The sequence below is a fragment of the Fusarium tjaetaba genome (assembly GCF_013396195.1).
Source record: "Fusarium tjaetaba strain NRRL 66243 chromosome Unknown NRRL66243_c0000033, whole genome shotgun sequence".
NCBI lineage: Eukaryota > Fungi > Ascomycota > Sordariomycetes > Hypocreales > Nectriaceae > Fusarium > Fusarium tjaetaba.
The window spans coordinates 132862-158330 of record NW_023501229.1 but is presented as its reverse complement, the minus strand read 5'-3'; the positions used below and the strand labels follow the sequence as shown (position 1 = coordinate 158330).

The 25469-nt window shown below is 48.3% G+C and overlaps 11 protein-coding genes across 11 annotated transcripts; 4 read left to right on the top strand and 7 right to left on the bottom strand.

The window, feature by feature from the left end:
• Nucleotides 1–143: 143 nt before the first annotated feature.
• Nucleotides 144–783, bottom strand: FTJAE_1848 (uncharacterized protein; the record flags this gene model as incomplete). The annotated part of the gene is made up of 2 exons (XM_037347980.1): nt 144–722; nt 778–783. The coding sequence occupies 2 exons, from the start codon at nt 781–783 to the stop codon at nt 144–146; spliced, it is 585 nt and encodes a 194-aa protein (XP_037211057.1).
• A 762-nt stretch (nt 784–1545) lies between these two features.
• Nucleotides 1546–2954, bottom strand: FTJAE_1847 (NAD-dependent aldehyde dehydrogenase; the record flags this gene model as incomplete). The annotated part of the gene is made up of 4 exons (XM_037347979.1): nt 1546–1664; nt 1719–1788; nt 1838–2882; nt 2938–2954. 4 exons carry the CDS (start codon nt 2952–2954, stop codon nt 1546–1548), a joined length of 1251 nt encoding a protein of 416 aa, XP_037211056.1.
• Nucleotides 2955–4000: 1046 nt separating this feature from the next.
• Nucleotides 4001–4864, bottom strand: FTJAE_1846 (uncharacterized protein; the record flags this gene model as incomplete). The annotated part of the gene is made up of 1 exon (XM_037347978.1): nt 4001–4864. One exon carries the CDS (start codon nt 4862–4864, stop codon nt 4001–4003), a length of 864 nt encoding a protein of 287 aa, XP_037211055.1.
• Nucleotides 4865–9019: 4155 nt separating this feature from the next.
• Nucleotides 9020–10473, top strand: FTJAE_1845 (glycosyltransferase family 4; the record flags this gene model as incomplete). The annotated part of the gene is made up of 3 exons (XM_037347977.1): nt 9020–9388; nt 9445–10001; nt 10062–10473. 3 exons carry the CDS (start codon nt 9020–9022, stop codon nt 10471–10473), a joined length of 1338 nt encoding a protein of 445 aa, XP_037211054.1.
• A 570-nt stretch (nt 10474–11043) lies between these two features.
• On the bottom strand, nt 11044–13150 carry FTJAE_1844 (glycoside hydrolase family 13; the record flags this gene model as incomplete). Its single annotated transcript, XM_037347976.1, has 7 exons — nt 11044–11581; nt 11631–12529; nt 12592–12717; nt 12774–12811; nt 12865–12888; nt 12945–13038; nt 13088–13150. 7 exons carry the CDS (start codon nt 13148–13150, stop codon nt 11044–11046), a joined length of 1782 nt encoding a protein of 593 aa, XP_037211053.1.
• Nucleotides 13151–14164: 1014 nt separating this feature from the next.
• Nucleotides 14165–14785, bottom strand: FTJAE_1843 (uncharacterized protein; the record flags this gene model as incomplete). The annotated part of the gene is made up of 2 exons (XM_037347975.1): nt 14165–14650; nt 14699–14785. The coding sequence occupies 2 exons, from the start codon at nt 14783–14785 to the stop codon at nt 14165–14167; spliced, it is 573 nt and encodes a 190-aa protein (XP_037211052.1).
• A 1169-nt stretch (nt 14786–15954) lies between these two features.
• FTJAE_1842 (RTA) lies at nt 15955–16769 on the top strand (the record flags this gene model as incomplete). Its single annotated transcript, XM_037347974.1, has 3 exons — nt 15955–16010; nt 16066–16445; nt 16498–16769. The coding sequence occupies 3 exons, from the start codon at nt 15955–15957 to the stop codon at nt 16767–16769; spliced, it is 708 nt and encodes a 235-aa protein (XP_037211051.1).
• Nucleotides 16770–16999: 230 nt separating this feature from the next.
• Nucleotides 17000–18124, bottom strand: FTJAE_1841 (tyrosyl-tRNA synthetase; the record flags this gene model as incomplete). The annotated part of the gene is made up of 1 exon (XM_037347973.1): nt 17000–18124. One exon carries the CDS (start codon nt 18122–18124, stop codon nt 17000–17002), a length of 1125 nt encoding a protein of 374 aa, XP_037211050.1.
• Nucleotides 18125–18437: 313 nt separating this feature from the next.
• FTJAE_1840 (homeobox 4) lies at nt 18438–20881 on the bottom strand (the record flags this gene model as incomplete). Its single annotated transcript, XM_037347972.1, has 3 exons — nt 18438–19083; nt 19135–19456; nt 19516–20881. 3 exons carry the CDS (start codon nt 20879–20881, stop codon nt 18438–18440), a joined length of 2334 nt encoding a protein of 777 aa, XP_037211049.1.
• A 937-nt stretch (nt 20882–21818) lies between these two features.
• Nucleotides 21819–22521, top strand: FTJAE_1839 (dienelactone hydrolase family; the record flags this gene model as incomplete). The annotated part of the gene is made up of 4 exons (XM_037347970.1): nt 21819–21851; nt 21903–21958; nt 22006–22086; nt 22146–22521. The coding sequence occupies 4 exons, from the start codon at nt 21819–21821 to the stop codon at nt 22519–22521; spliced, it is 546 nt and encodes a 181-aa protein (XP_037211048.1).
• Nucleotides 22522–23180: 659 nt separating this feature from the next.
• On the top strand, nt 23181–24106 carry FTJAE_1838 (zinc cluster transcription factor; the record flags this gene model as incomplete). Its single annotated transcript, XM_037347969.1, has 4 exons — nt 23181–23240; nt 23284–23324; nt 23373–23467; nt 23526–24106. The coding sequence occupies 4 exons, from the start codon at nt 23181–23183 to the stop codon at nt 24104–24106; spliced, it is 777 nt and encodes a 258-aa protein (XP_037211047.1).
• Nucleotides 24107–25469: the final 1363 nt, after the last annotated feature.

The following is a 25469-nucleotide window of genomic DNA, read 5'->3' as shown; positions in this document are numbered from 1 at the left end:
AGGATAGACTATGTAGTGTAAGGAAGAATAGCATGGACGCGATTACACAATGAATAAGCCCCATATACGAGCACTAAGTAGCATTTGAACTCTCTACTTGGCTCTTGCAAATCTCGCCAGCAAATATGTAGGAAGATGGCAGTTCAAGAGAGGATCTTAAAGAGCCCATTTGACACCTTTGTGCTTACTTTGACAAATTCACAATCAAAAGGAACCAGAAAATCACTGCGGCTTTGCTGTATCACCCTTTGGGCGTCTTCACGAGCATCGCCGATTCTGTTCAGTCTGAACTCGCGAATCTTGCCATCCTTATCGTAAATGTACAGAGCAACCCGATTGTGACCCAATTGTTCAGCGTGAATGGGAGTTTGCGCAGATTCTGTAGCCACAATGTCGTAGAGATTTGAATAGACATTTTTAGTGAGGTTGATGTTGAGAGAACGGCCATCATGCTCATACATGGGCTCGAAGCAACGAAGATAGCCCTTATCACCAATAGGCCAACCCTGACCTAGCCTGTCATCGTTGGCAAAGCGCTGATAGCGAGATATCAGCCCTTCGCTAGGAGACACAGCGGAGATATGGCCGTGCTTAAGATCAATGGAATAACCCGGAGTCCACTTGTATGGGGTTAGACCGAGTTCCGTTCCATCAGCAATGGCGATCTTGTACCAATTGTCCGGTCCAGAGAGGATGGCATGGCCTTCGGTATCAACAAGATTCTAGATCAATAGAGAATAAGTAACGAAATGTAAAGGACAAGTCATTAAAACTTACCACCATTGTAATAGCTTTCAGAAAATGGTATAGTTAAGGGTATGATATCGAAGACAAAAGGCAGGGTTGTTTGTTCTGTCTTTCTAGCAGCAGAGCAAGGCTTGTTTAAGTATTCTTTACTGCACTTCTTATCCCGTCTTGACTCTCTATCTGTACCTCTACGCGGCAGAAGCGGCATTACTCAATTCGCCAATCACCAAGCAGTCTCCTCCATGACTGCATTTCAGTTTCAACCCCCCCATGCAAATATTGAACTCAAACTTGCATGGCGACCAATGTGCCGTATAAGTTTATCAGCTGTGTACTGTTAACCATATACATGTCGTGGCTAAACCCTTATGACATATATTGCAGAAGCCCAGCGGCCTGCTAGAGCTGAAAACCCGAATAAGGTACTTCTTCAACGATTATGAGCTGATTAGCTTTGTGCATTGACCAATCTTCTGGGTAGAATGGGCACATTTGTAAAAGGCTTCAGTGTTGAAGGTAAACGGATCAGTTGCACGGGATCATTTTACAGACGTAATCGTATATAATCAGCGGTTGAGGAGAGCTGAAGGTGGAGTTATATTGGTCCCCCTGTACCAATCACGTCTATGAAGCAGTGGTGCCTTTCAATCAAATGCAGCTGAATGATAGTTTGTGCAGGGCCTGTACTATTCTGTAAAGACTGGAACATGATCTGTTACTACAAAGAGTGTGAGGGAGTTGCGATCGCATCTCTCCATAGTGGAAGACGCAAGATGACCAATTGTCAATTTATCATGCTCAAACTGAACCTCCACTCTGTTCACGTCCAAAGGCAGTTGAGAGACAGACCTTCAATCCGCCAGGGGTCTTGTGACTAAAAAAGGCATCATAGTTCTTGGAGATGTTCTCAAACTTATCTGCAAAGAAAAGTTAGACCGCGCCGGTTGATAGACACGAGGAGGCTACTGTACCGTGATGGGTAAACATGAACGAGGGGTCGTATTTCCCTTCGACGACAAGGTCCAGAAGAAGGGGGAAGTACTGCAAGACATTTAGTACCCTTGCATAATAAGTAGGTTGGGTATGCTACCTTCTGAGCGTAGAGCTGTCCTCCTCGCAGGGTAATGCCCTTTTCCATGAGCATTCCAATGGGAAAGTTGTTGGTATTGTAGAAAAAATCGCCGATCAGCGCGACATTGCCTCCCTTACGCGTCGCCTTGATCGCGGCGCTCACCGTGTCAGAGCTATCACCCTCGACTCCCAAAGCTCTCATGGTAGCATGAGCAGTTGAATTAGTGCTCCTGAAGCCGCTCGCCTCAATGCCGCGGTCCAGCCCGCGCGGTTCAATGGACAAGATGTAGTCAGCGGGATCAGAGTGATCCTTGACGTTAATGGGAATTATGCCCATTGACTTCGCGATTCCGAGACGGTGCTCGTCTTTGTCAATTGCATAGACCTTGCTGGCTCCACGCAGCTTCGCGAGACGCTGGATCGAGAGTCCAACAGCGCCACAGCCCCAGACGCCAACGACATCTCCCTTGCCTACCTCAGCCAGCTCATTGCCATGCCAGGCGGTAGGGGTCACGTCAGCGAGGCCAACAAGCTTATCAGCTTCTATATCCTTGGGGGCCTTGACGCAGGTGAGGTCAGCGTTAGGCACACGACACCACTCAGCCTGATCGCCAGGATAACCCCCCGTGATAAGGGAGTACCCAAAGATACCCGACAATCTATGCCCGTACATCTGCTCCAGCTGCTTGGAGGGATTAGTCTTGTCGCAGAGCGAATATTCCTTTTTCTTGCAGTAGAAGCAGTCGCCGCAAGCAATGACAGCGAGGATAATCACTCTATCTCCTACACTGAGATTCTTGACGTCAGGTCCAACGTCCTCAACGATGCCGATGGCTTCGTGGCCCATGATAAGGCCCTTCTCCATGGCATTGTTCATATCACCGTTGTACATGTGCAGATCAGAGCCGCAGATGGTGCAGTGGGTGATGTGCACGATGGCATCAGCGGGCGCGGAGATGGTTGGCTTGGGCACGCTGGTCAGCGTGATGGACTTTGTGCCTGTCCAAGTGGCCGCCTTCATCCTCTCGCTAGGGTGAGGCTTGTAGGCCGTTGTATAGACTGGTCTTGTGGCACATGTTACATACTGCTCTGTTGAAGGAGGGATGTAGGAGAGCTCACTTAGCTACTTCTGCCATTGTTGAATTCAGACGATGTTTGTGATTGAAGATTGTTGTTGGATCGATTTCTTCAGCAACGGATCGTGTTTTATCATAGAACCTCTGTATAGTATCACTTCCCGCAAACACCTCTCGTCAACTAAGATGAAGAGAATGTGTCATTCTGCGTAATTACCTGCATTCTCTCATCATCGTAATGCAATCCCAATGCAACCGTCGTGTAATCTGAACAGCATCTAATGATCCGCCTCATTACATATCATCATCATCATACCTACGCCTGTGTGCAGGAGATTGATTATCCTTCGCATCCGGACCCAGACCGACCCGAGTAAAGTCCGTCCCTTGATTGGTGGATCTCGGATCTGCGTGATATAACCCCAGTCTGGGGAAAAGCTGTAATATGCAGCATGTCATACGTACTACCCAATGCATATATGTCACCCCCATCTCAATCTAGGATCTAGCATGTGGCGATGATGGATGCTGCGGCTAACTGCATTGGCTGTAGTGACCGATATGGTTATGCTTGTAAGTGCTGGGGGGGTCAAGCAGCCGCATTCCTGACTGCGATATGATGTAAGACATATTTGACATCTCTGTTGTCAAGTTGGAATATGATTGGACAATGCCGTGTTCTGCCGATCTGCCTCCATCAACATGGTTATGTCAGGATGATCCTCATGATCGACTATCCTGCTTGATGCGGCTCAAACTTAAGGGACTATCGTCAGGGCGCTTATCTGATGTAACGGTGCAGCACTCTCAGCAAGATTGGCCGTTGTTACTAAGCTGATTGATAGGTCAATGCTATGACATCTTGACGGCATATGAGGCCACTACACTGTAGAGTTCCAGTTAGACCGTTAGCAATCCATCACAGGAGAGAAAAGTTGCTCGAGTAGACAAACACCATGTTTTTCGTGACGATTCAAGCTTGTAGGCATCAGTGTTCATTGCAAATTTAGATATTGCTATAGTCTTATAAGGCAGAATCTCAAATGAAGAGGCCATTATAACATTCTAGATCTTATATGAGTAACAATCATTAGTATAGTCCCCGCCTATCCACTCGTTTCTTGAACATAACGATTCGCTTCATTACCAATGTACTCCTGAATAAGAGTACAGTCACAGGTTCCATGCTGGAGCAACTGCATCTTCAGGTCGTGGACCTGATGAGTTAGCTCCTTGACACATTCCGTCAGCCTGTGGTTCTTCTCCTGCAGGTCCTTTTCGGCAGACTCAAGACTCTTCTCCTGTTCGCGCTGCTTGATGCGGACCTTTGTCGCAGCCCGCTTGTTCCTCTCCCTGACCTTCTTGAGGTATGTGATATCCGTCTTGTTAGCCGTGTCGCGCCTTTTGGTGGACGGGGGAGCTTCTGATTCTCTCTGGACACTCGCGGTGAGGATTTCGTCGGGCAGACTCATCGTGCTCTGTACACCGGAGCTCACCCTGCGTTTCTTTGCTTCAGGCTGTGGTGGTACAGGGCGGTAGTGCTCGATGTCCTCTGGGGAGCTAGGCACATAGGTGATTTCTGAGAAAATTGGTCCCTTCGATGGCTCTGGGTGATACTCGATGGTGCTAGAAGAGCTCGATAGGTGAGTAGATTCTGATCGCAGTTGAGGCACGGAAGATTCGGGATAGTACTCGACATTGATGGGCGGAGTAGTGAGGGCTGTGAATGACGGATCCTGATGAGGCGTCGGATATGGTTGAGAGAATAATGGCTCCGGCCACTCGACCAGAGTCGGATCGTTTAGGTATCTGGGTATGTACTCTGCAGTTTCGTTGAGGGCATACTGGGGATGGTTATCGTTGGATGTGTAGAACCATGGAGTTCCCAAGAGATGAGAGGTATCATCCAGGTGCCCAATAGTTGATATGTCGAGCGTCTGGTCTGTATGTTCGCCGGTGCATTGCTCCATAGTAGTGACTGAGGATCCATCTGTTAGAGGCGTTGCAATGACAGAGAGATACCGCGAGCCTCATTTCTCGACAACAGTCTTTTGCGAGGCTCATGGCATGTTCATACTTACTTTGACTGTTCTGTTGTATTTTATTCTGAGTTAATTTCTTTTCTCTCTCTATCCATGGAAAAAAACCTAGTCTTGATCGATCCGGTAGGCAGCCGCTTAATACTGTAGCCTAAAAGCCAAATGCGCACAGGCGAGTTTTTGGTGTTCACAACAACATCACAGTCTTTTACAGTATTATCTTATGGGATTGTTATAAATGTCACCTGTTGACAAAAGGAGAAAATATTTCCGGCACATAAACATGGTGTGTTGCAGTGCTGGTACTGCAAGGAACACTAAGAGCAGGCATGTCCACGGTCGATAGTCATTTAGTCGTCATGGGATGTCAGATTCGGTTGGCTCAACTACCCCGCTCCAACATCGTATCACATTCAAGGTTCTCTAGCGTTTATCATGAAATCCGCTAGTCATCGGCAGGGTATCGTTAGGCAAAAAGGAGATAACTATTAGTCTTGATGCATTCGGCCGAGATGTGAAAACGGGCCGCTAGCGAATTTATCCCCCAACGACCTGTACAGGCCATGCTTTTGTCCCGAATGAAAAAGAAAAGGTTTCCATCGATCGCATCAATACACTCATCACTTGCATTCCAGCACCCAGTGTGTGGTGTCTCGGTTACCAAAGATCCGGGATACTGCCACTGCACTGTGATATTACTCAGCCCATGGGATCGTCGTTGATGAAATGTGATGAGAGTGGAGGCTAGTAAGCGAGGGTCTTGCAAACGGTGGATCTAAAAAGCTTGACGTGGTTCAGGGTTCATGAGCCCCGTTTATCGCCCACCAATAGAGCGTCACATCGCCCTGCCCCTCCAGACCCTCCAAAGGATCTGGACTCATCCTCGGCAAACCTAATTAGGCATGAAACCAATCAAGAGAAAACGGACGCAGCACCGATAGTGGAAACACCTTCTGGAGGACTCCACAAGCTGACGCTGAAGATGGTGTGAGCGAAGATCCCTCGTCCCTCAAGCGGAAACCAAAATGTTTCCGAAAGTCAAGCTATGACCTGTCACAGAGTGTGATGGGCGGGAGTTGTTCGCCCAAGGGGGATTGGACCAGTAGCTCAGGCATTATAGTTTCAACGGGAGTTAGCGCTATCAAGCCAAGATATAATGTCGATTCTTTGTCGCGAGAATGACGTCGACACGTCCCCTGCCTCTCAGTCTCAGCACAAAGGGTCTCGGTATCCCACCGACGCGTAGTATGTCGTACTGTATCTTGGGCATGAGCGTACATATTTGCTGTTGGTCCGAATAATGGCACCATAACGGCGGAAACATGAATTGCCTCATGGGCGGCAAGACATGCTGCTACCCCGGAAATCAACGAGCTCGCGAACGGGGATGCCGGCGCCAATAGCATAACGCCTCTGCCTTGTGAAAAAAGAGGAGCTTTCTTCCTGCCAACACGTTCGCGCGATGATATTGGCTGCAATGGGTGGAAACAGTCGAGTCCGTAGAGGTGCCAGTTATGTAGACTAAAGCATGATATCTGGATCACCGTCAGGCATGTCATGTCGCCAACCGTGCAGACAGCGAGTGGCACGATGCAACGCAAGCTAGTCGACGATCAGTCCCGATTTCACTTGGAGATTGTAACAGTATACACTGAGTTATACTCGGCGCTCCGGCAAGACTGGGGCATGGAAGTCAGGAATCCCTCGCGGCCTATCATGGCTAGAACCAGGTGGCCTTCGAGAAGTGTCTCCCTTATCATCTTGCCCATCGTCTTGCTACTCCTCGTATTATGAGACACCTCAAGGGGTCCACGAACAGTACTGACGGTCTGCCGAAGAACTGTGCCCAGCGTCAAAGCGGTATTCCATCGTCTCAGGCCCTGAAACACATTAGGATATGTGCTGAAGGGCATTCATTGCACAGCAACAATGAGACAGTAGTAAGGACAACAGACTAGGGATATGGTGGCAAAGCTGACGGCCCACAGCCGGACCCGAACAACCTTGTAGAGTCCGAATCAGCTTTGATCTCAAAGTCTCCCCTGTAGCTTGTAAATCTTGCCCTTGGCGCCAATCTCCGTTGACCTTCCCTGCAAGAACCCATCAAACGCCCGCTTCAGGAACTATCTTAGGAATGATGTTGGAGCTAGAGACAACTCTAAATCAAACCCAACGCGAGTTTCTCCCCAGCTCAAGGGGATCAGATACACGCGGAAGCAGTACCGGGCCAATCCATGATACGATACACTGGTCCAGATGTCGATAGTACCAACGCACTCGTACTTATCAACCGGCAACCAAGACCCGATGTCAAAGAGCCCTGCATGGAATCATCCAGCAACTGATTTCCCCACGATAACACGACCCAATCCTGGCAGCCAAGCTTTGTTGGGCAGAAGCAGAGAGTAAAATCAAGACATAACAGCCACTGCGAGCCGTAGGATTCGTACAGTGGGCCACCCAACAAAGACTCTGTACGAAAGATGCATGAGGAAAGGTGGCGTCGTCAGCTAATCAAAATGCCAAAGTCTTTGGGGATTGTCTGAGCATTCCCTGATGTGATGCCACTGGCGATACTGTCGTTTGGCAATAATAGCACAGTGATGGCTGTAACCGACCGGTTTTTTGCCAGTGACCGATGTCCGGGGTTTCTCAACGTCCTCGTCGGCAAAACTGTCTCTAGTGTTGATTGATTGATACTTAAAGGTTATGACGCCTCGGCGAGACATATCAAGCCACCACACTGAAAAATCCCATTTAACTTTAGCTTTTGGAAGGCAATATACGCATAGCCTCAACAAAGATAAGCCTCTCAATTAAAAGCAGAATAACTCTAGTGTTGGGCGCACAGATCCGCGGTTGGTGCAGCCCAGTATCTGTGCGCACATCTCGTGAGGCCTTCGACAGAGCTTGCTGTGAGAAGTTTGTGATGTGCAGGCCGGCTAACCAGGACTGATGATGTGAGAGGAATAAGTTTCCCGCAGAGCTTATGACTGATGAGATTTGAGTGCAGTTTTTATTCTATTACCTTTGTAAAGAAATTTCTAACAGAGACTAATCCCATCACTACGTGTCCATCATTAGTAACAGCTACGCGCGTCATTCAAACAACATACATGCTTTGTTCACGATGCATCCGTCCGACATGGAAATTCTCTCTTCATGATTTCCCCGGTTCTATTCTAACAATTAACCAAAGCCAAAAGCTGGTTGTATTTTCTGTACTCTAACTCAAAGGAAGCGACACAGTTCAATGTAGTTTTAATAGAGTTTCCATCCACAGGTCTCACGGAGATTGATTACTTATTTTAAGTTCATGTACCTGGCACCTGATCCTTCAGCACGAGACTCACTCGAAGTTTAATACCTAGTCTTTCCTATGGTCGATGGTGCAATTTGCATAGTTTAATATATACTGAGGTTTATACCCCAGTATCGCCGCATTGATTGGGTCAAGAGGAAAGGTTCAATCAACACAATCCCCGCGAGATGCTTCACGCTTATTGTTGAATGAAGCAATCCACCATATGATCTGTGCGACAAACTTATTTCTTGAGAGCAAAGTCAGTTTTGAATCTTATATGTCAGCAAACTGCAACTTAACTCTATCCTTCCAAGACGCCTTGCGCAGAGTTCATGTCGGCGACACGCTCAACATCCCAATGCTAACAATAATCTTGAGGCGCCTCATGATATCTGTCATGCTGTACAACTTACTCACTCGTCAGAGATGACATTCATACCATTTATCGTGGTGAAAGCCTTGAATGGTAGGGACAACAGATGTTGTGAACAAGCGATACCGCAATTGCGTCACTGTGAAGGTTTCATATAAGGCTCTGTGATGAGAACTCTAAGGCGAATTAACGCGACTCTACGTATTTATGTTTAAACTTCCCGACTGCGGACACTTTGCCCTATTAATTCACTGAGTAATCCTTTTTTATTCTTCTAAAATGTTTTCCCAGTTTTATATAATCCTCATTGATGTCATTGGATATTTACGTTTACTAATCTCATTCCAAATCCCTTCACACCACATCGCAGCTATCTCCCGGTCTCTCGAACCTACCCAAGTGAAACAACATGCGCGTCTTTCTCATCCAGACAGCAAAGGGCCTTTTTTCCTCCTCAGGCGGTTACAAGGCTAATCACGCGCTACTGCGCTATCTCTCGTCTAGAGGCCACTGTGTCCGCCAGTTATGCTACTCCTATCGTGGCGAGGCGGAAAGCTACATGGATAGTAGCGGCGATATTGATTCGAGACCGCAAACCAGATTCTTGCACATGAGGTCGGAGAGCGATAAGCCCGGACAAGATGTGAAGGTTCATGAGCTGTGTATGGAAGATGGTGTTGAGACGCTGGCGCTTGACAGCGAGGCTTTTGACTCTGCATTTGGGGGTAAGTTCGACTCATCGAATCAACTGGCTAAAATGTCGGCTGCATATATCGAGGTAAAGATTCCTCTCGCTCAGGTTTGAAACTCACATTGCTGACTACTCCTCTGTAGAATGGAACTTCGCCAGGACCGCTTATGGATTTCATCTCTTTCCTCCAAGAAGAGATCAGACGTTTTTCTCCAACACACATCATCTCCAACGACGGCCTCTCCATGAAAGCTAGTCTCGCCCCAGAGCTGGCTCATCTAACCATGTCTCGCATCGCAGTCGTGCACACAGCCGAGCAACTCCCTTTCGGTCCCTTCGCCGGTGGCTTGCCTGGGCATTCGAGCACAACGCGCGAAGCAGATCTTTTCAAACAGCTCGACGGGATCTGGAGCGTGTCTGAAACGATACGCAAGTATGCGCTTGAGCACGGCCAACTACAAACACGCTTCTTGGTGCATCATCCCTGGACTTATCTAGTCGGGAAAGATCATGCCATCCCAGATCAGGTCTTTAACTGGGACAAGAAATTTGTTGGGATGATTAATCCCTGTCCAGTAAAGGGTGCAAGCATCTTGGTGAATCTGGCAAGAAGGTGTCCGCAGTTGGAGTTTCTCACCTACATGAGTTGGGGCGCTGATAGTGCAACTGTGAAGGAGATGGAAGACTTGTCTAACATGACGTAAGTGCCTCCATTTCCGATGTATCTTTAGACATTGAGTGTTATCTAACTATTTTGCAGTGTCCGTCCGTGCTGCGCGGTAGAAAAAGATCTCTGGCGCGATATCAAAGTCCTTATCGTTCCATCGCTATGGTGCGAGGCCTGGGGCATGGTGGTGGTAGAAGCTCACCTCCGGGGCATTCCAGTAGTGTCATCGAATGCAGGTGCACTGTCCGAGTCGATGCTTGGGCTGGATTATATCATCCCCGTGACGCCTATCACTGGACAGCGAGACGAGTCGGGGCGATACACTATACCCGAGCAGGATGTAGGGCCGTGGGTTAAAGTTATCACCAAGCTCATGGAGGATCGGTCAGAGTATGAGAGGGTTTCGAATACTGTGCGGAACGAAACGATTGCATGGTTGAAAGGCAATAGTGAGGCGGATATTGAGACATGGTTGATGGGTATGAGGACAGAGTCCAAGATTTGAACATGGGATGGATTGACTGCCAGGTTCGTTTTACAGCATATTTAGCATTGGTTAGCGCAATACACGCAAGCAAGCAATTTTTACCTAATCTGCAGTCTTTCTGTATAGACAAGAGGCTTCACTATAAAGACGTGATGCCCAGAAAGTTCCAGCCACAACTGGTTGCTTGCACCAGCTTACCAAGCTTATAATTGCACTCTCCCATCGACCCAGTCTTCCAATCGCTTGGGCCAATGGCATGACACTTTAAGTGCGCTTTTTTCTGTCACATCTTGAAGCATAAGACCTAAAGGTGATTGTATAGCGCCCTCGCCACGCTGATCCTTGTAAAGCAGCTCGCAACTGGACCTTCATAGAGCAACACGACACAAGACAACAGGATCCTGAGGTTGACTCTTATCACTCGTCGCTTTCAATGGGCCAAGCTTACAACGTTAACCACTATGGAGCATGATATCACAAGATAGTGTATGATACTGACAGTCTGTGGCATTCTGTACTGACTATATCAAAACAATCTTGTAGTCATAGATACCAATCTGATACTTCCTTTTCAAAATGAGAGATCCCTCAAGCAATACCAAGCAAGCCCTCCCAAGGCAAAAGCTGTATCTCCCCCGTCCAAGGCCTCTCCAACGACAAAACATCATAACTCCCGAGAGCCCAGCCCCTGACCCCCTCACCTTCCGGAAACTTGAAACTCACCTCCTCCTTGCTAAAGTTGAGGATCGTGATGGTATGTCTGCCGTTACTGAGTCTCTTGAACGCAAAGACGTTGGCGTGCGTGCCATCAATTATCTCAAGGTCTCCGTACACGAGCAGGTCTTTGAACTTTTTGCGTATCTGGATACTTCGCTGCCAGAACCTATAGGGTGACACGAGCATGGTGCGGTCGGTTGCCCGGCCTGCGGAAGTCTGTAGAGCTGCGTTGACGATTGTGTAGTCGTCGTTTACGCGCATCCAGGGCTTGACTCCCGCGGGGCAGAAACCACCGTTGGATGTAGAGTCCCACTGCATAGGGGTCCTAGCATTGTCTCGCGCCTTGAGGCGCAGAAGGTCCTTGGCCTCTTTTCTTTCGGCAGACCCTTCTGGGAATTGAGCACAGACACTGTACCATGTCAGTAGGTGCTAAAGTTGATAAGAGTAATGAGGCTTACTTCTTGATGTAGGCAATAGACTCAATGTCTTTGTATTCCTCTAGTGCCCAGGACTTGGGCACGTTTCTCATACCAAGCTCTTCGCCCTGGTAGACGTACAGGGTACCAGGGAGGCTTGTCTGCATGATGGAGAGGAGCTTGGTGCCTGCGACACGATGCTCATCCGAGTCGTCGCAGAAACGCGTGACAGAACGCGGCTGGTCATGATTCTCGCAGAAGAGCGTGTGCCACCCATCCTGGTTGACGAGCTTGCAGGCCTTGGCGACTATGTCCTTGAGCTCACAGACCTTCCACGCCTTATTGCTGAAGCGGCCTTTCTCGGGAACGATGTCGAGGTCGAGCATCTCAAAAGTGAAGATCATGTTCAGCACGCCTTCTTCAGCCGCGACCATCCTGAGTCTCTCCTTTTCATCGTCAAGGTACGGCATCTCGCCGACCGTGACGGCGTCGTACTTGGAGAAGACGGCGGTCTTCATCTCCTGAAGATAGTCCATGAGTTTGACCCCATTGGCGAAGTAGCATTCACCCGGCTGGTACTTCCTGCCCGAGTGACGGATCTCTGCGTCAGGGAATCTCTGGTCCTTGGAGATGAGGTTGATGACGTCCATCCGGAAACCAGCGACGCCCTTGTCGAGCCAGAAGAGCAAGATATCGCAGACTTCCTCTCTGACGAATGGGGTCTCCCAGTTAAGATCGGCCTGGAATGGACTAAACAGCGAGAGATAATACTCATCTGTCTTGGAGTCGTAGGTCCAGGCTGATTCAGTCTCGTCAAAGAGGCTGCACCAGTTGTTCGGTGGCTGCCGATTACCCTGCTGGTCGTACTTTGGCTTGCGCCAGATGTACCAGTCTCGTCGCGCGCTTGTGGCGGACGAGGCTGAGTCGATGAACCAGGGATGCTATAGCGTCAGGTGAAATCAGTCACGTTAAACAGGACACATAATTTGAAAGGCTATCTTACCTCGGTCGACGTGTGATTGACCACCAGATCCATGATGAGCTTCATGTCGCGTGCTTTGAGCTCGTCAATTAAATGGTGCACGTCCTCCATGGTGCCGTAGGGGCGATGGATATCGCGGTAATTCGACTGCGATAGGGTCAGTAAGTGCTACATTAATTTTCATGGGGAAACGTGTGTCGTACAATGTCGTATCCCATGTCCTTCTGGGGACTTTCGTAAACTAGAGCGCGTGTTAGATTGGAAGCGCGTCACTATGGATGGGATAGGTCTTACTGGGTGAAATCCAAAGAATGTCCACTGTGAACACTCGCGCGTCAGATCATGAGCATAGAAGTAGGGAGATCAGCTCTTACCGCCCAATTCTTTGAGGTAGTCCAGCTTAGCTGTGATCCCGTTGATGTTCCCGACACCATTAGAATCGGTATCAAGGAACGATGCGGGATAGATCTAACGATTGTATAAGTCTATGCAATGACAAGAGGAAAGTAGTTCAAACCTGATAGACGATGGCTTCCTTCCACCACTTCCTGTCAGGCGTTCTTCCAGAAACTTGACTCATTTTTGCAGCTTCAATGTTGGCAAGCTTGAAGTTTGGTAGTCGTTGACGTAGCCCATCAACTCTGACCGTTCGTTTATGCGGTAGATTATATAGACTCCTCGACCAGTGCACAAAGCTCCCTCGAACAGGTTTTCGCAAGAGTGCTAGCATTTTCACGTGTCTAGGCGGTCAAAACCATCATAATGCGTCATTACTTTTGATCGAGGGCTGTAGGTATTACGAATGCAGAGTAGCGATATACTTGTACGCGATAGATGTTTGCCTAATTGAGAGAGTGCTTTGACAGAAGAGGTGATTGCACTAAAAACTGCCGTGAATGACCCCGCGTTGATTACAGTCCATGATGAAAATTAAAAGTCATCATGTATGTAAGATGGTCTGATACACTTGAAGTGTGTTGGAAACTCTATGCTGATTTGAAATATTTGTTTGGGTGAGGATTAAATGACGATATCTTGAGTTGTCGTCAGGTTTCGTATAGATGCCCCGTATCTTTCGGGTTACAGTCAATCATCCCCACTCTGCACTGCACTGTGCTGAATGCATGAAACGAGATATGACGTGCGTCCAGCCAATCAAGTATTTCCCTTTTTGCACGGAAGCTCGTGTCAATCCTTGATTTTCAGGGTACTAACCAGAGCTAAAATAGCCGAATGAGCCCAGACAATCTTATCGAACGACTCCCGTTGTCAATGTCTTTAGTGTCCCCACTGCACGTCAGTAACTTCGAGCACTCGGTGTGGACCATTCTCACATACACCATCCTCAAACGGGACACTGAGTTCTCTGTGCTGATTTAAGTTATCAGCCACATGTCTCAAAGGAAGAAACACGTGAATGGAGATATTGAAAATATCGTGTTGTCATTCATTATCTGTGTTCACAGTCTAAGGCTTAACCTTATCGGCTGCCGTCATTCATAGCTAGCTACTTGCGCTAACCTGGCGAAATAACTCAACTGGGACACAATGGAAATAGAGCATCTTATTACGTGCTAGTACTACCGGCCTAACATCAAGCAGTAGTCTTATGAGGACCTTCACGGACAGCCCGCTCATCAGCCTTGACAGGCGGCAGAGACTCCGCTCCATCAGCAGCCAACCCTCCCTCTCGTCTCCCGGAATATCCCCTCTGGCCCTTTTCGACATTGGGCTTATCAGCAACCGTATCCCTAACCTTGTCGAACACAGAGTATTCTGTACTAGCACCGACACCCTCCAGACCACTGCGCTCCTTCTTTCTCTTCCTCGGATGGACTCCTCTGATCTCACGGTTCTCTTGGCCTATCAGTGGCCTGCCGTGAAGGGTGTCAGTAGAGTTGTAAATATCCTTCGACGTCGCGCCTGGCATGTCTAGAGCAGGCATGTTAAGGGGTTCAGTTGTGTAATTGGTCTCGGGATTCGGGTAGAATGTGTTCTCTGCGGGTGCAGTTCCTGGTGGGAAGGTCTCGGCGTGGTACTCTGGTGCGGTATCGTTGCCCTGCTCATTACCTGGCTTGTGCTAGAAATGGTGAGAGAACGAAATAATTGGGAGGATGCGGCTACTCACCCACTTGTTCACTGCAGGGTGAGATGGGTTGACGCGGGCGTGGAAGGGTCCTTGGCCGACGAGGGAATCAGGGTTTTTGGCCGCCATGTTGATTAATGTTATTGGTGTAGATGCGGGTGATAGCAGGTCGGGACGTAAATCAGAGCACTTAGAATGTTAAGACACAATAAATGATAATGGAGGAGAGTTTCCCTTTCCGCTGGCTTTGTGGATTTTTAAAGAGTGTCCAGTAGCGCCAGTGAGAGAATGACGATGAGCGACATGACATCAAGCACAGCGTATACTTTGCATCCTTAATCGCACAGAAGAAGCGATCCCAAGTGGCTGATGACGGCATACGTATTGCTCTCTCATACTACCATCATCGTGATTGATGGTTAAAGCTTATAATATGTCAGCAAGATGACTATAATGTTGACGTCATGATGGCAAACATATCTATCACGAAATAAGCACTGTTCTCTAACGCTTCTTCTGCTAAAGGCTAGTGTTGATGTCTAAGTTATGGGCTAGAAGTGTTATTTGCAGTTGAGACTGGTGGCTGTGAGCTTATTCCGGCAGAGAGAACCTAGATGAATTATAATGACTAAATGGTTGACATGCAATATTAAAATGGATATCCAGATATTGTCATTGGGCATGAGGACGAGGTTAAAGATTTGAGCACGGAATGGCATATCTCCAAGACTTTGCGGCGCGGAAGTTAATTCAAGTCCGCGGGGTGGAGCCATTTGATAAAGCTGACAATGAATATTGGCAAAAGATTCGTTGTCATCATTCAGCGTGAACCCTATAGCGTATTGCACAGCCACGTGGCTAGGAATGTTGAGATATGACCCGACTAAAGGGCGGCGGAGGGAAGATATTAAATCGCGTGAGGGCGGAACATAGTATGGCGCCAACGCAAAGATAAAAGCCGCGAGGCTGTAAAGTCCATCATTCAACCACTATCTAGAGTAAGTGTTAATAAAGAAATACATATAAATACGCTGGCGGTTTAGGATTTTGCATGATATAAACTATTTGCAACAACTACCTGGCTTCACGTTGTCTTTTCAAATCGACTCAGATTGATTCCCAGCTTTCAATTCATACCTATCTAATAAAGGGAAATGACAATGGATACCCCTAACCTAGGTGGAAACATCTTCTACCTAGCTTGTCATGCGTTCCTTATCGTGCCTCAGATATACTGGGGGGTACGCCACAAGACCTGGGGTTATCTCTTTGGCATGTTTTGCGGGCATGTTCTCGAGATGGTAGGCTTTGCAGCTCGGATCAGAATGCACTTTGGTCAGAGTGGTTTCTTGACGTAAGTCGAGACATCCTGCCATGACTTGAACGGCCCTTACAGTGCTGAACTCTAGATACATCATCACCATAACCATAGGTCCTGCATTCTTTAGTGCTGCAATCTACCTCTGCCTCGCTCGAATCATCACAGTCTATGGACGGAGTTATTCTCGCTTCAGCCCCCGCACATATACCATCACCTTCATGCTCTTCGACTTTATTGCGCTTGTCCTTCAAGCCACTGGTGGTTCTATGCTCGGCAGCGATGAGCGAGATACATTCAACATTGGTCTCGCGATCATCAAGACTGGACTAGCGGCGCATTTAGCAGCTATCTCAATATTTGTGATTTTGGCAAGTGAGCTTGCATATCGCATCTTTCGCCGTCAAGAGGACTGGGACCCCAAGTTTCATCAGCTGCAACGATCCTGGAAGTTTAACCTGTTTCTGTCTTGTAAGCTCAATCTCCCCCTGAGATTCTCAGGACGTCCCTAACAAAGTTTTAGGTCTCACAATCGCTACCGTCACTATTCTGATCCGAACGTCGTACCGGGTTGCTGAGCTGAGTGCTGGCTACCATAGCGCTCTAGCGGAGAACGAGACCGCCTTTATGCTTCTTGAAGGCATGATGATCGTCATTGCCACGAGCGCGCTCGCGATTGGTCATCCCGGTCCCTCGTTCCAGGGCCGCTACCAAGACGCTGATTTCCAGCTGAAGAAAGAAGATCATGCTGAGGAAGCTTCCAAGTCTGATTGCAACTCCCAGGAGCTTGCGTAAAGCACTCCTGGTCGAGAGGGCAAATGCCGATATGGACAGTCTCGCTGAGACTTACTGAATAGCAATTTCTATATATATAGAGCTGGTCTGGAGGGTTTGTTGAAGAAGCCATCGATCTGTAAAGAAACGATGATCGAAGGTTTTTGAAAGTAACAAGCGGGCCAAAAGCTATAGTTGCTATCATACAAGATATAATTTAGTTGGTATTAGAGGACATCAAATAAGTAGTATCAACTATGTGAAGTCCGGATAGGCAGCTCATGGTGTGATTTGCCACTTTTCTTTTCTACCTTTGTTTTCCTGGACTTTTCCTCGGGTGGGTAGGCCAGTTGAGCCACACGTTGCCAATCCTCATCAGCCTCAAAATCTCTCCTGATTGGCTCCAGAAGCTCGTTGAGTGTTTTTATCAGGGCAGGTTTGATCATCTGCGGTGTCAGAACATCGCTGGCGTAATCCTCTTTGAGCTGACAAATGTCTTCGTAAACCAAAGTTTCACCGTCACTTCTTTCAACCATGAATCTTGGCTTGCCGCTTGTCTTTAGCGACTCAACCCGGAAGATGACATGCTCTATAAACGCAATGACGCCGTTGCCTTCGATCTGCCTTGGGGCGCATACAGCCTTTCTGAGCTTTTTGGTGACTTCTTGTGGACTATCGAGAATATTAATCTTGGAGCTCGGCTCACTTGAACTCATCTTCTGTGCCTCTCCAAGACCGGGGACCATGGCGTTCATTAAATGTGCTCGCACTTTGTAGCCAAGCTTCGGCATATGGTCGATGGCGAAGGTGAACAATTTGCGTTGATCTACACCGCCCAGTTCTGCGTCGACATCGAGGTACTCTTCGTCGAGACTTTGCCAGATGGGGTATTCCACGCTGCCCAGCGTTGGATTCTCGCCTTGCTTTACGACTTCAGAACCAGCCTTGATCAGCTGTGACACGGTGACGTTATTCGAGAATCCGAAGCGGTCGTTCTGGTATTCTTTGCTGTCCTGGAATGAGCTTCCCACTATAAACTCAAGCTTGGAGACATCGACGCCAATAGCCCGAAGAGAGCTTTTTATGAGGAGTCTGTAGTATTCGCATCGGTGTTTGATCACGTCGAGGGGCGCGTGGCTGTCCATGTGTGCGTGTTTGTCGGCGAGCAGGATCTTGACGTGGCACCCAGCGTGGAGGAGCTCGGCGATCTTGACCATTGGTACGAAGTACCCGCAGTGAGGTTTTCCTGTTGGGGCGGTTCCCCAGTAGACTCGGAGGGGTCGCTTTTCTTTGAGGATCACATTGTCGATGATCTCGGGGTTCAGGACTTCAGCCAAGTTGGCCTTGATGAGGGTGATTGATTCCTCTGGTGACATAGTGGTTGGGTGTCGAGGGGCGCGATGGGGCAGGTTGATGCAATCTCAGAAGAGTCGAAGGACTGTAGCCAAAGTGCAACATCTTATAATATTTATTTGTGACTCCAGGGTGAGTCACGCCGGCATCTGGAGTCGGCCCTGAAAGTTGAATATGAAGTGGCGTAAGGTTAGGGTTTTAAAAGAGGCTTCAGCCTCCAGGCCACAAAGGCAAAGTACACCAATAAACACATACGGGAAAAACAGTTTCTTGCTACAGTTTGACATCGGCGACCTCCCAGTAGATTCCACGGAGGCCTCGTGATCTCCAAAATCATCACAACGTCATATCAAAGTTTACATCAGCAAGAATGCTATCTATCTCCGCGGTGGTCAGGCCCATGTCAGGATCAGGTGGCATATCCAAGGATATGGTCTGCTCCTGTTGCCATTGACTGAACATCCACGCCTTGAACTTTTCAAGAAGACTTGGATCATCTGCAGATGTCTTCTCTGTGCCAAGAATCTCGCGGCCGCGCAGCTTGAGGGCCTCGTCAGAAGGGAACCCAGCGCCACGTGCCATCTCTGCCTGGCAAAAGTCCACGAGACCGTTTTCGAGCTCCCGTGAGCAAAACACTGTGGCGGGGCGATCGTAGCGCGATGCAAAGGTCTCGATATATCCGTCCAGCAAAGCCTGGTTTGTCTCGAAGGGCGCTTCGTCATTCCCGACGAATATTTCAACCTTGTCGGAGCTGTGAGACGTCGTGGCTGCGCTGGACGAGGTCGGTGAGGATGAAGTAGCGTGCAGCAGCTTCTTGTGGGGGAAGGCGAATGGAGGTGCGAAACCTGTGCCGCCGTCGATGATGCTCCAGGAATTGATGTCCAGCGGGAGGCCAGGCCCCGAAGGCAAGATACCAACATCACGCTTGAATCGTAGCAGCCACTCGGCGTTGTCAGCAGCAGTCTGGTTCCATGGGTCGTCGCTGGAACGTGCTTAGTAGATATCGATCATAGAAGTGAAAGTGGGCACTAACTCATCGAAGATTATGCACCGAGCCTGATGCTGAATCTCGGCATCGGTGGGTACATGACAGTTCGGATTATTGAGCGACATGATGGAAGTGACCCAGCGAGTCAACTCGCGATTTAGGCGTCGGTAACAGTTGACATCGGTCAAGAAGAAGGCTCCCGCTTTTCCTGTAACTATTTCAGAGCAGGGATGCTTCCGTGCTATCTCATTCAACTCCCGGCGTCGAGCCTCCGGATTCATCAACTCATACGAGCTCTCGGGCGTCTCGGCTTTCGCGGCGGTTGCGATATAAGGGAACGGAGAGCGGCGGTCATTCTCGATCAGATCTGTATAGATGCACCATGTAAGTATTCGATCATCCGTGAGTCTTGATGGGGGTATTTACACGGAGGAATGAAATTTTCAACCATCTTGAGCACTGGAGGGTCGAAGCCCCAATCTCCCCTCCAAGAAGCCATCGTATCGTCCTTCCTGAAGTGTTCCGCGAGATGGTCCACTCGAATGGACCAACTAGACATTGAGATACCGCAAAACCCGCAGCGCGATCGGATATCAGGACCAGTGACCTTCCAGGACTTCATGCTCCAGTCGAGGAATTTGACGTTATGCATAAGCCTTAGGTGTTGATTCAGGTGATCCTTGCGATAAAACGTCCTGTCTTCAGGCCTCCTCTCCATGCAGGCCAAGACGTTATGGCTTTCGATATGATCATCGCTAGGCTCAACTTCGCCGCAGAAGGCACAGCAGATCTGGTTACTCTGGGGATCCGGGACCCGAGGACCTTTAGGGGCACACATCCATCGTTCCAGAGAGAGGTGCAGAGACTTCTCATGCCTCTGCCAGTCATACTTGGTCCCAAAGGTATCTGTGCAGAATGTACATTGGAATTTCTTGAGGGCCACGGCTGAGTAGGCTTTCTCTTTGCGCTTAACAACAGGTCTCCTTCGGCGGCGGCCACGCTGTCTTGTCATGGAACCGAAGGAGGCACCACTCGAAGTGCCAGCACTGCTCGCCGAGGAGACGTTGTAAAGTGAAGGGTTGGATCCGTCATCGGTGGAAGCCAAGGAGCGTGGACTGTTCTGTCCAGAGGAAGCATGTGAGTTCGAGGCGACAGCACGAGCGATAGCGGTGACCGAAGCGGGTTCGTTCTCTGGAGGTGAATCCACCCAACGCTCGAGGGGATTCATGCTGTCTGTATTGTTCTTGAACGCAGGTGTGTCGGGACGCCGGGGAATGTCTATAGGGCCAGTCCATGTGTTGCGGACATAAGGTGAGGTAGACCTGGGTCGTTGTACCTTGCGTCTACGGCGAGCATTGGTGAGCCAATTTGAGATTTGGGTTTTGTTAAGGCCTGTCTGACGCTGTAGCATCTCCCTGTCTTCGTCGTCAAGGTAGGGATGATCGTTGTGAGAGGAAAGCCAGTCTTTAAGAATCTTGAGCGTCTCTTTAGAAAAGCGAGTTCCGTTCTTGGGCGGTAGACTTTCGTAGGCCGGATAACGTATTTCGGCGGCACGTTGACACTGCGGGGGCTGGGAAGAGACATCCGGGAGGCTGGAGGGATGGTGACTCTCGTGAGTTGTAGTCCATGATAAGTCAAAAGACAGCAAGTCATCAGGCAGAGAATCGACGAGAAACTCGTCTGGGATGATGGACTGAGAGTGGTCATCATTGAGAATTTGTCGGCACCAGATACTTAAATCATCGTCATCGCAATGGGGTACAAGCATGCCCCCTTCGGGATCAGCAGGCATGTCGATTTAATGATTCAGGGCGGGAGACAAACAAAGACTGTGCCGAGCAAAGCCGGGGTCTTGTCCTTGCGACCGAAAGTTGGGTTCTCTTGGCGGCCGGACGGATACCCTATGTGTTGATGTGACGGCGAAGGCGTCAGATGGCGGCGCTGAGCGGGGTTTGGTCAGCAGATGTGTTAAAATAACTAATCACTCAGGTCAAGCGCTGTTCAATGGGTGCAAGGGACAACGCATGACACGAACAAGTTTGAGGAGTGTAAAGGTGAAAATCAAGCACCAGGTTAGTCTAGTGGCTCGAGGCTCGATACGGAAGAGATAAGTTAGTGCGCCCTTGTGTCAAAGACAAGTGGGTTCTTGTGGGGCATATGTGAAGCTAACCCGATACGCAGTGCGGAGTAGTTGGCGAACTAACAACTTAACCTAGACACATTTGCGCATGTCCCAATTGATACAGTTCCAGGGCTCTTGTATATACTAGTATGCAATCTAATTCAGAGATAAATGCAGAGATAAATGCATTAAGATATATAAATATACTCAGTTTATTCTTACAGATCATTCTCGAGTAGGGTTAGGATTTTTAGCAAAGTAGATGTATAAGCAGTGCGTCATTGAAATGACACTTTTCTATAGAGCTTCTTAACTAAGCTCCTTCATCTTAGCAATTTTAATATAAGAAACCTATATGACAGCCTTTAACCTATAGGCTGTCTTGTTCTAAGTGCTTCAAAGGCCACAGCCATGATGGCTAACCCACTGGAGAAGTCCAGCAAATGTTTGGACAGCTAACCTATGCTGCTTTCCCACCAGATGATAAGCCAGTCGAAGGCATTATTGTTATTGTTCCTGATGCATTTGGATGGGAATTTGTGAACAACAGGCTTCTTGCTGATCAAATACATTGAATGGCAATTTCCTGGTCTACCTTCCAGACTTCATGGATGGCAGACCAGCCCCTACATGTCTTCTTGTACGTCGGCACTGATGTCAATTTTGACTGCTGTACTGACTGGTTCTACAGGACATCGTGGGTCCGCTGACTGACACAACTCCAAGTTGGAACTGGATCTGGAAGCTGTGGGTGACTCTGATAGCTCTACAGATAATATGCTAACGTTTTGTAGGTGGTACCTTGCGCAGACCATATACGGAATGGCGCCCTTCTTTTACTATAACGGCTTGGCAGCTTCATGGCCCAGAATTCGGTCCGTTTTCCAGGGCGTCCGTTTGCACGAGGATCCTTATCGACGCATGGGGGCCGCAGGATTCTGCTGGGGCGGCAAACCCGCGCTGTGGCCTTGGCGCATCCAGAATCTATTACTGAAGATGGCATGCCCCTTGTTAATGCTGTTTTTACCTGCCATCCAAGCGGCATGTCGCTGCCTCAAGACGCAGAGCCAATCGCCAAGCCTGTCTCAGTGGCCATTGGAGACAGGGATATCATCACGCCCCCCATGTCTCAGGTCAATATGATGAAAGAGACTTGGAAGGATTTGGATACGGCTACAGAAGTGGTGGTGTACCCCGGAGCCGGGCACGGCTTCTGCGTGCGGGTAGATGAGAAGAACAAGAATCTGTTTCAACAGAGCAAGGAGGCGGAAAAGCAAGCTTTGGATTGGTTTGCGATGCATTTTGGTTAAGTCAAGGGCCTTTTGTGCGACACGGCTGACAAGGTTGAGCTAGACATTTTGGGTTAGTGGTGTAGAAGATCAGTGAGACACTCTTGTCACTACGTCATAAAATACTGCATGCAGTTATAATATTTTCTCTGCCGTGCTTTGTGATCCTTTTGGGCAGTATTTTAGGTTAACGCATACCAGACCGAATTTTAACGTCCATCAACCGGCCAGAAGATCACTTAACTTTCGGCAGTTATCAAGCCACCAACGCCATTGTGTAACGTTGCGCCTTGAAAATCACCAAAACGCATAGGTTAATAAACAATAGTGCATGACAACTTTCCATTGAGATCTTCATGATGCTTCTTAGAATGTACTGCAGGTAAAAGTTTAATCTTCTAAAAGCTATAAAATTTATTTCTTAATCCTTGGCAAGGACTAGTCGTCACCGATTTTCTCAGTAACTCATGGCCATAAAAGCATATAGGTCCTACTCATATTATAAGTTTACTACTTCCCGTATATAAAGCCTCCTAATGCCTGCTGTTTCTATATAGCATTCTCTTGCCCAGGTATATATATCTTACTAATTCACCCTCTCGTTAAAGACACCAGACACTCCGACTCTATCTTTTCATTGTCGCCACAATATCCGAATGAATACTTCCCACTCTGTTACAATGGCAAACCGACTTCCCACTCCCCCTGAGTGTGCTGTGTCGCATAAGATACCTATTCAGGTTCACAGGCGATTTATGGGCACCTACATACCACGTAAGAAAGTGGTACGAGCTTGTGATAGATGTCGAGTTAGAAAGACCAAGGTGTGTATTATTTACCTGACCTAAGAACATTGACTCACATCACAAAAGTGCAGTGGATTCCCACCATGTACACGGTGCCAGCGGGATGGTTTTGTCTGCACCACTGAAAGAGCAGTGCGGGGCTTTAGGCGACTGTCGCCAGGGTATGTATTTCGCAGTCATCAAAGGTCCACGTTACTGATTCTGAAATCAGAGATACAGAAGTGTTCCGGGAAACGCACTCTGCTCTCAAAGCAACCATTCAGTGTCTTTACCTCATGCTGCGCAATGGAGACACTTGGGACTTCGATGAACCTGAACGAGACGATAGCGGGGAACTCATAGTTCACGATATTGTTCATAAACTAGGCTTCGCGCTTCCAAGCCCGGAAGTTGAGTCACCAACATCCCCCGCGGTTTTAGAAAGTGAAGCGAGCCCGGAAGAGAGCGCCAGTCAACACGGGAAGGAAATTGAAGACCAAATCCTCAAGAAGGAGGCCTTGTCACTAGATACAGGGTTATTCACGCCTTGCCAAGAGGAGCAATTACCACCGGAAGAGGTTGATGAAACCTATACCGATAGTTCGAAGGAATCCATTGATCACAGTGTTGGTGGTGACACTCTGAGTACCTTGGCACAGCAATGGGTCGACGCTTTCTATATGGACTTGTCAGCGCCAACCTGGGGGGCAGATATGATGACTGTGAATTGGCCGCAACCAGCTTTAATGTCTGAGGTCACTACCGAGACTGAGACAGATAACTTGCCTCTACTGTTTCAACCAACAGGTTTCAATATGTGATTATTCGAGCTGTCTTGTATATTTCAATATCAAAAATAGAGACTATTTAATGACGCCTTTGGCCAAGATCCAGCATCCACTATCTTCATTCATGAGCTAATATGGAACGACATCTTCATGTAATCTCAGGATAGACTCCAAAAGCACCCACGTTGGAAGCTATTGAAGTCGCAGACGAAAAAAGCCGGGACCCTGACTATAACTGTTGCTATCAGAGCACAAGGAGTCTTTCTTTGGGTTTTCCTGATGACTAGGCTCTTCAGGGAAGCGTTGAGTAATGATGATAGCTTCGCCGACCGGAGAAGAGACTTTTAAGCATACCAATGGAGCTAGAAACATTCTTCCGACAGATTTTGGAGTCTATCCCAAGCTTCTATTATGAGAAAATGGCTGGCACACTTTGAGTCGTACTGTATGCGAGAGAGCCACGAGATTCCATGATATACAGCTTTGTCAGTGACGAATACAAAGACCCGAATTACTTCCGGCATTCTTTCATCCCAGAAAGCGACCTTCATCCTGATGAAATTCAGAACCATTTAGCAGCATGCCAAAATCAGATTGCTTGCCGACTTAAGGGCTGGTGTCGTGGGCTCTTCGATGAGCAAATGGGAAAGGTCCACTTCCTACACCGAGCAGTAAGAGAGTTGATCAGAACCAGAGAAATTTCAGATTTTCTTGAGTCGAAGCTCCCAGCACATTTCAGCACTGGGACTTCCATCCTGAAAGTATATCTGGCATGGCTCAACTTGTCCAGTCTCGAGGTTGGAAACTTCATGCTGTTTGGAGACAATTTTATAAAGAAGCTCGTCTTGTGCTATGCCCAATTGTATCTTGGACTTCAATCGGCTCTCAAGTATGCTTCATACCATGAGCAGGAGGACAGTGTTCCCAGGACATTTCTGGACTGGCTTATTGACGAAATGGATCTTAGGCTGGCAAGAATAGCGAGGTATATCAAGCCACGGCTTCTTAGGAAGTTGCAAAGATCTAATGTATAAGTTGTGTTGTAATGTCCAAGATGTGCGGAGTGACAGCCCCAAGTCGGGCCCAAGGGGCCAAAGTGTTGTAATGTTCGGGGGGACTTGGCCTGAACCGCGTCGTCAGGAGGTCATAATCACATCTAGGACTATGTTTAAGCCGCCTCATAGGGCTCGAGTGAGGTCCACCAAGCTTGGACAGATCGGAAGTGGCAGTATCACCAGAGACCGGGAAAGACAAGCTTCCAGTCTCCACATAACAGAGAACGCTTACACGATGACACCGAATTCGCTAGCTTTAGGTTGTGACATTGTGAAGGAAGGGGTCGAATTTAGTCCTATATTTACCGTCACGTGTAAAAGTTGTAGCGTTGCGAAGGAAA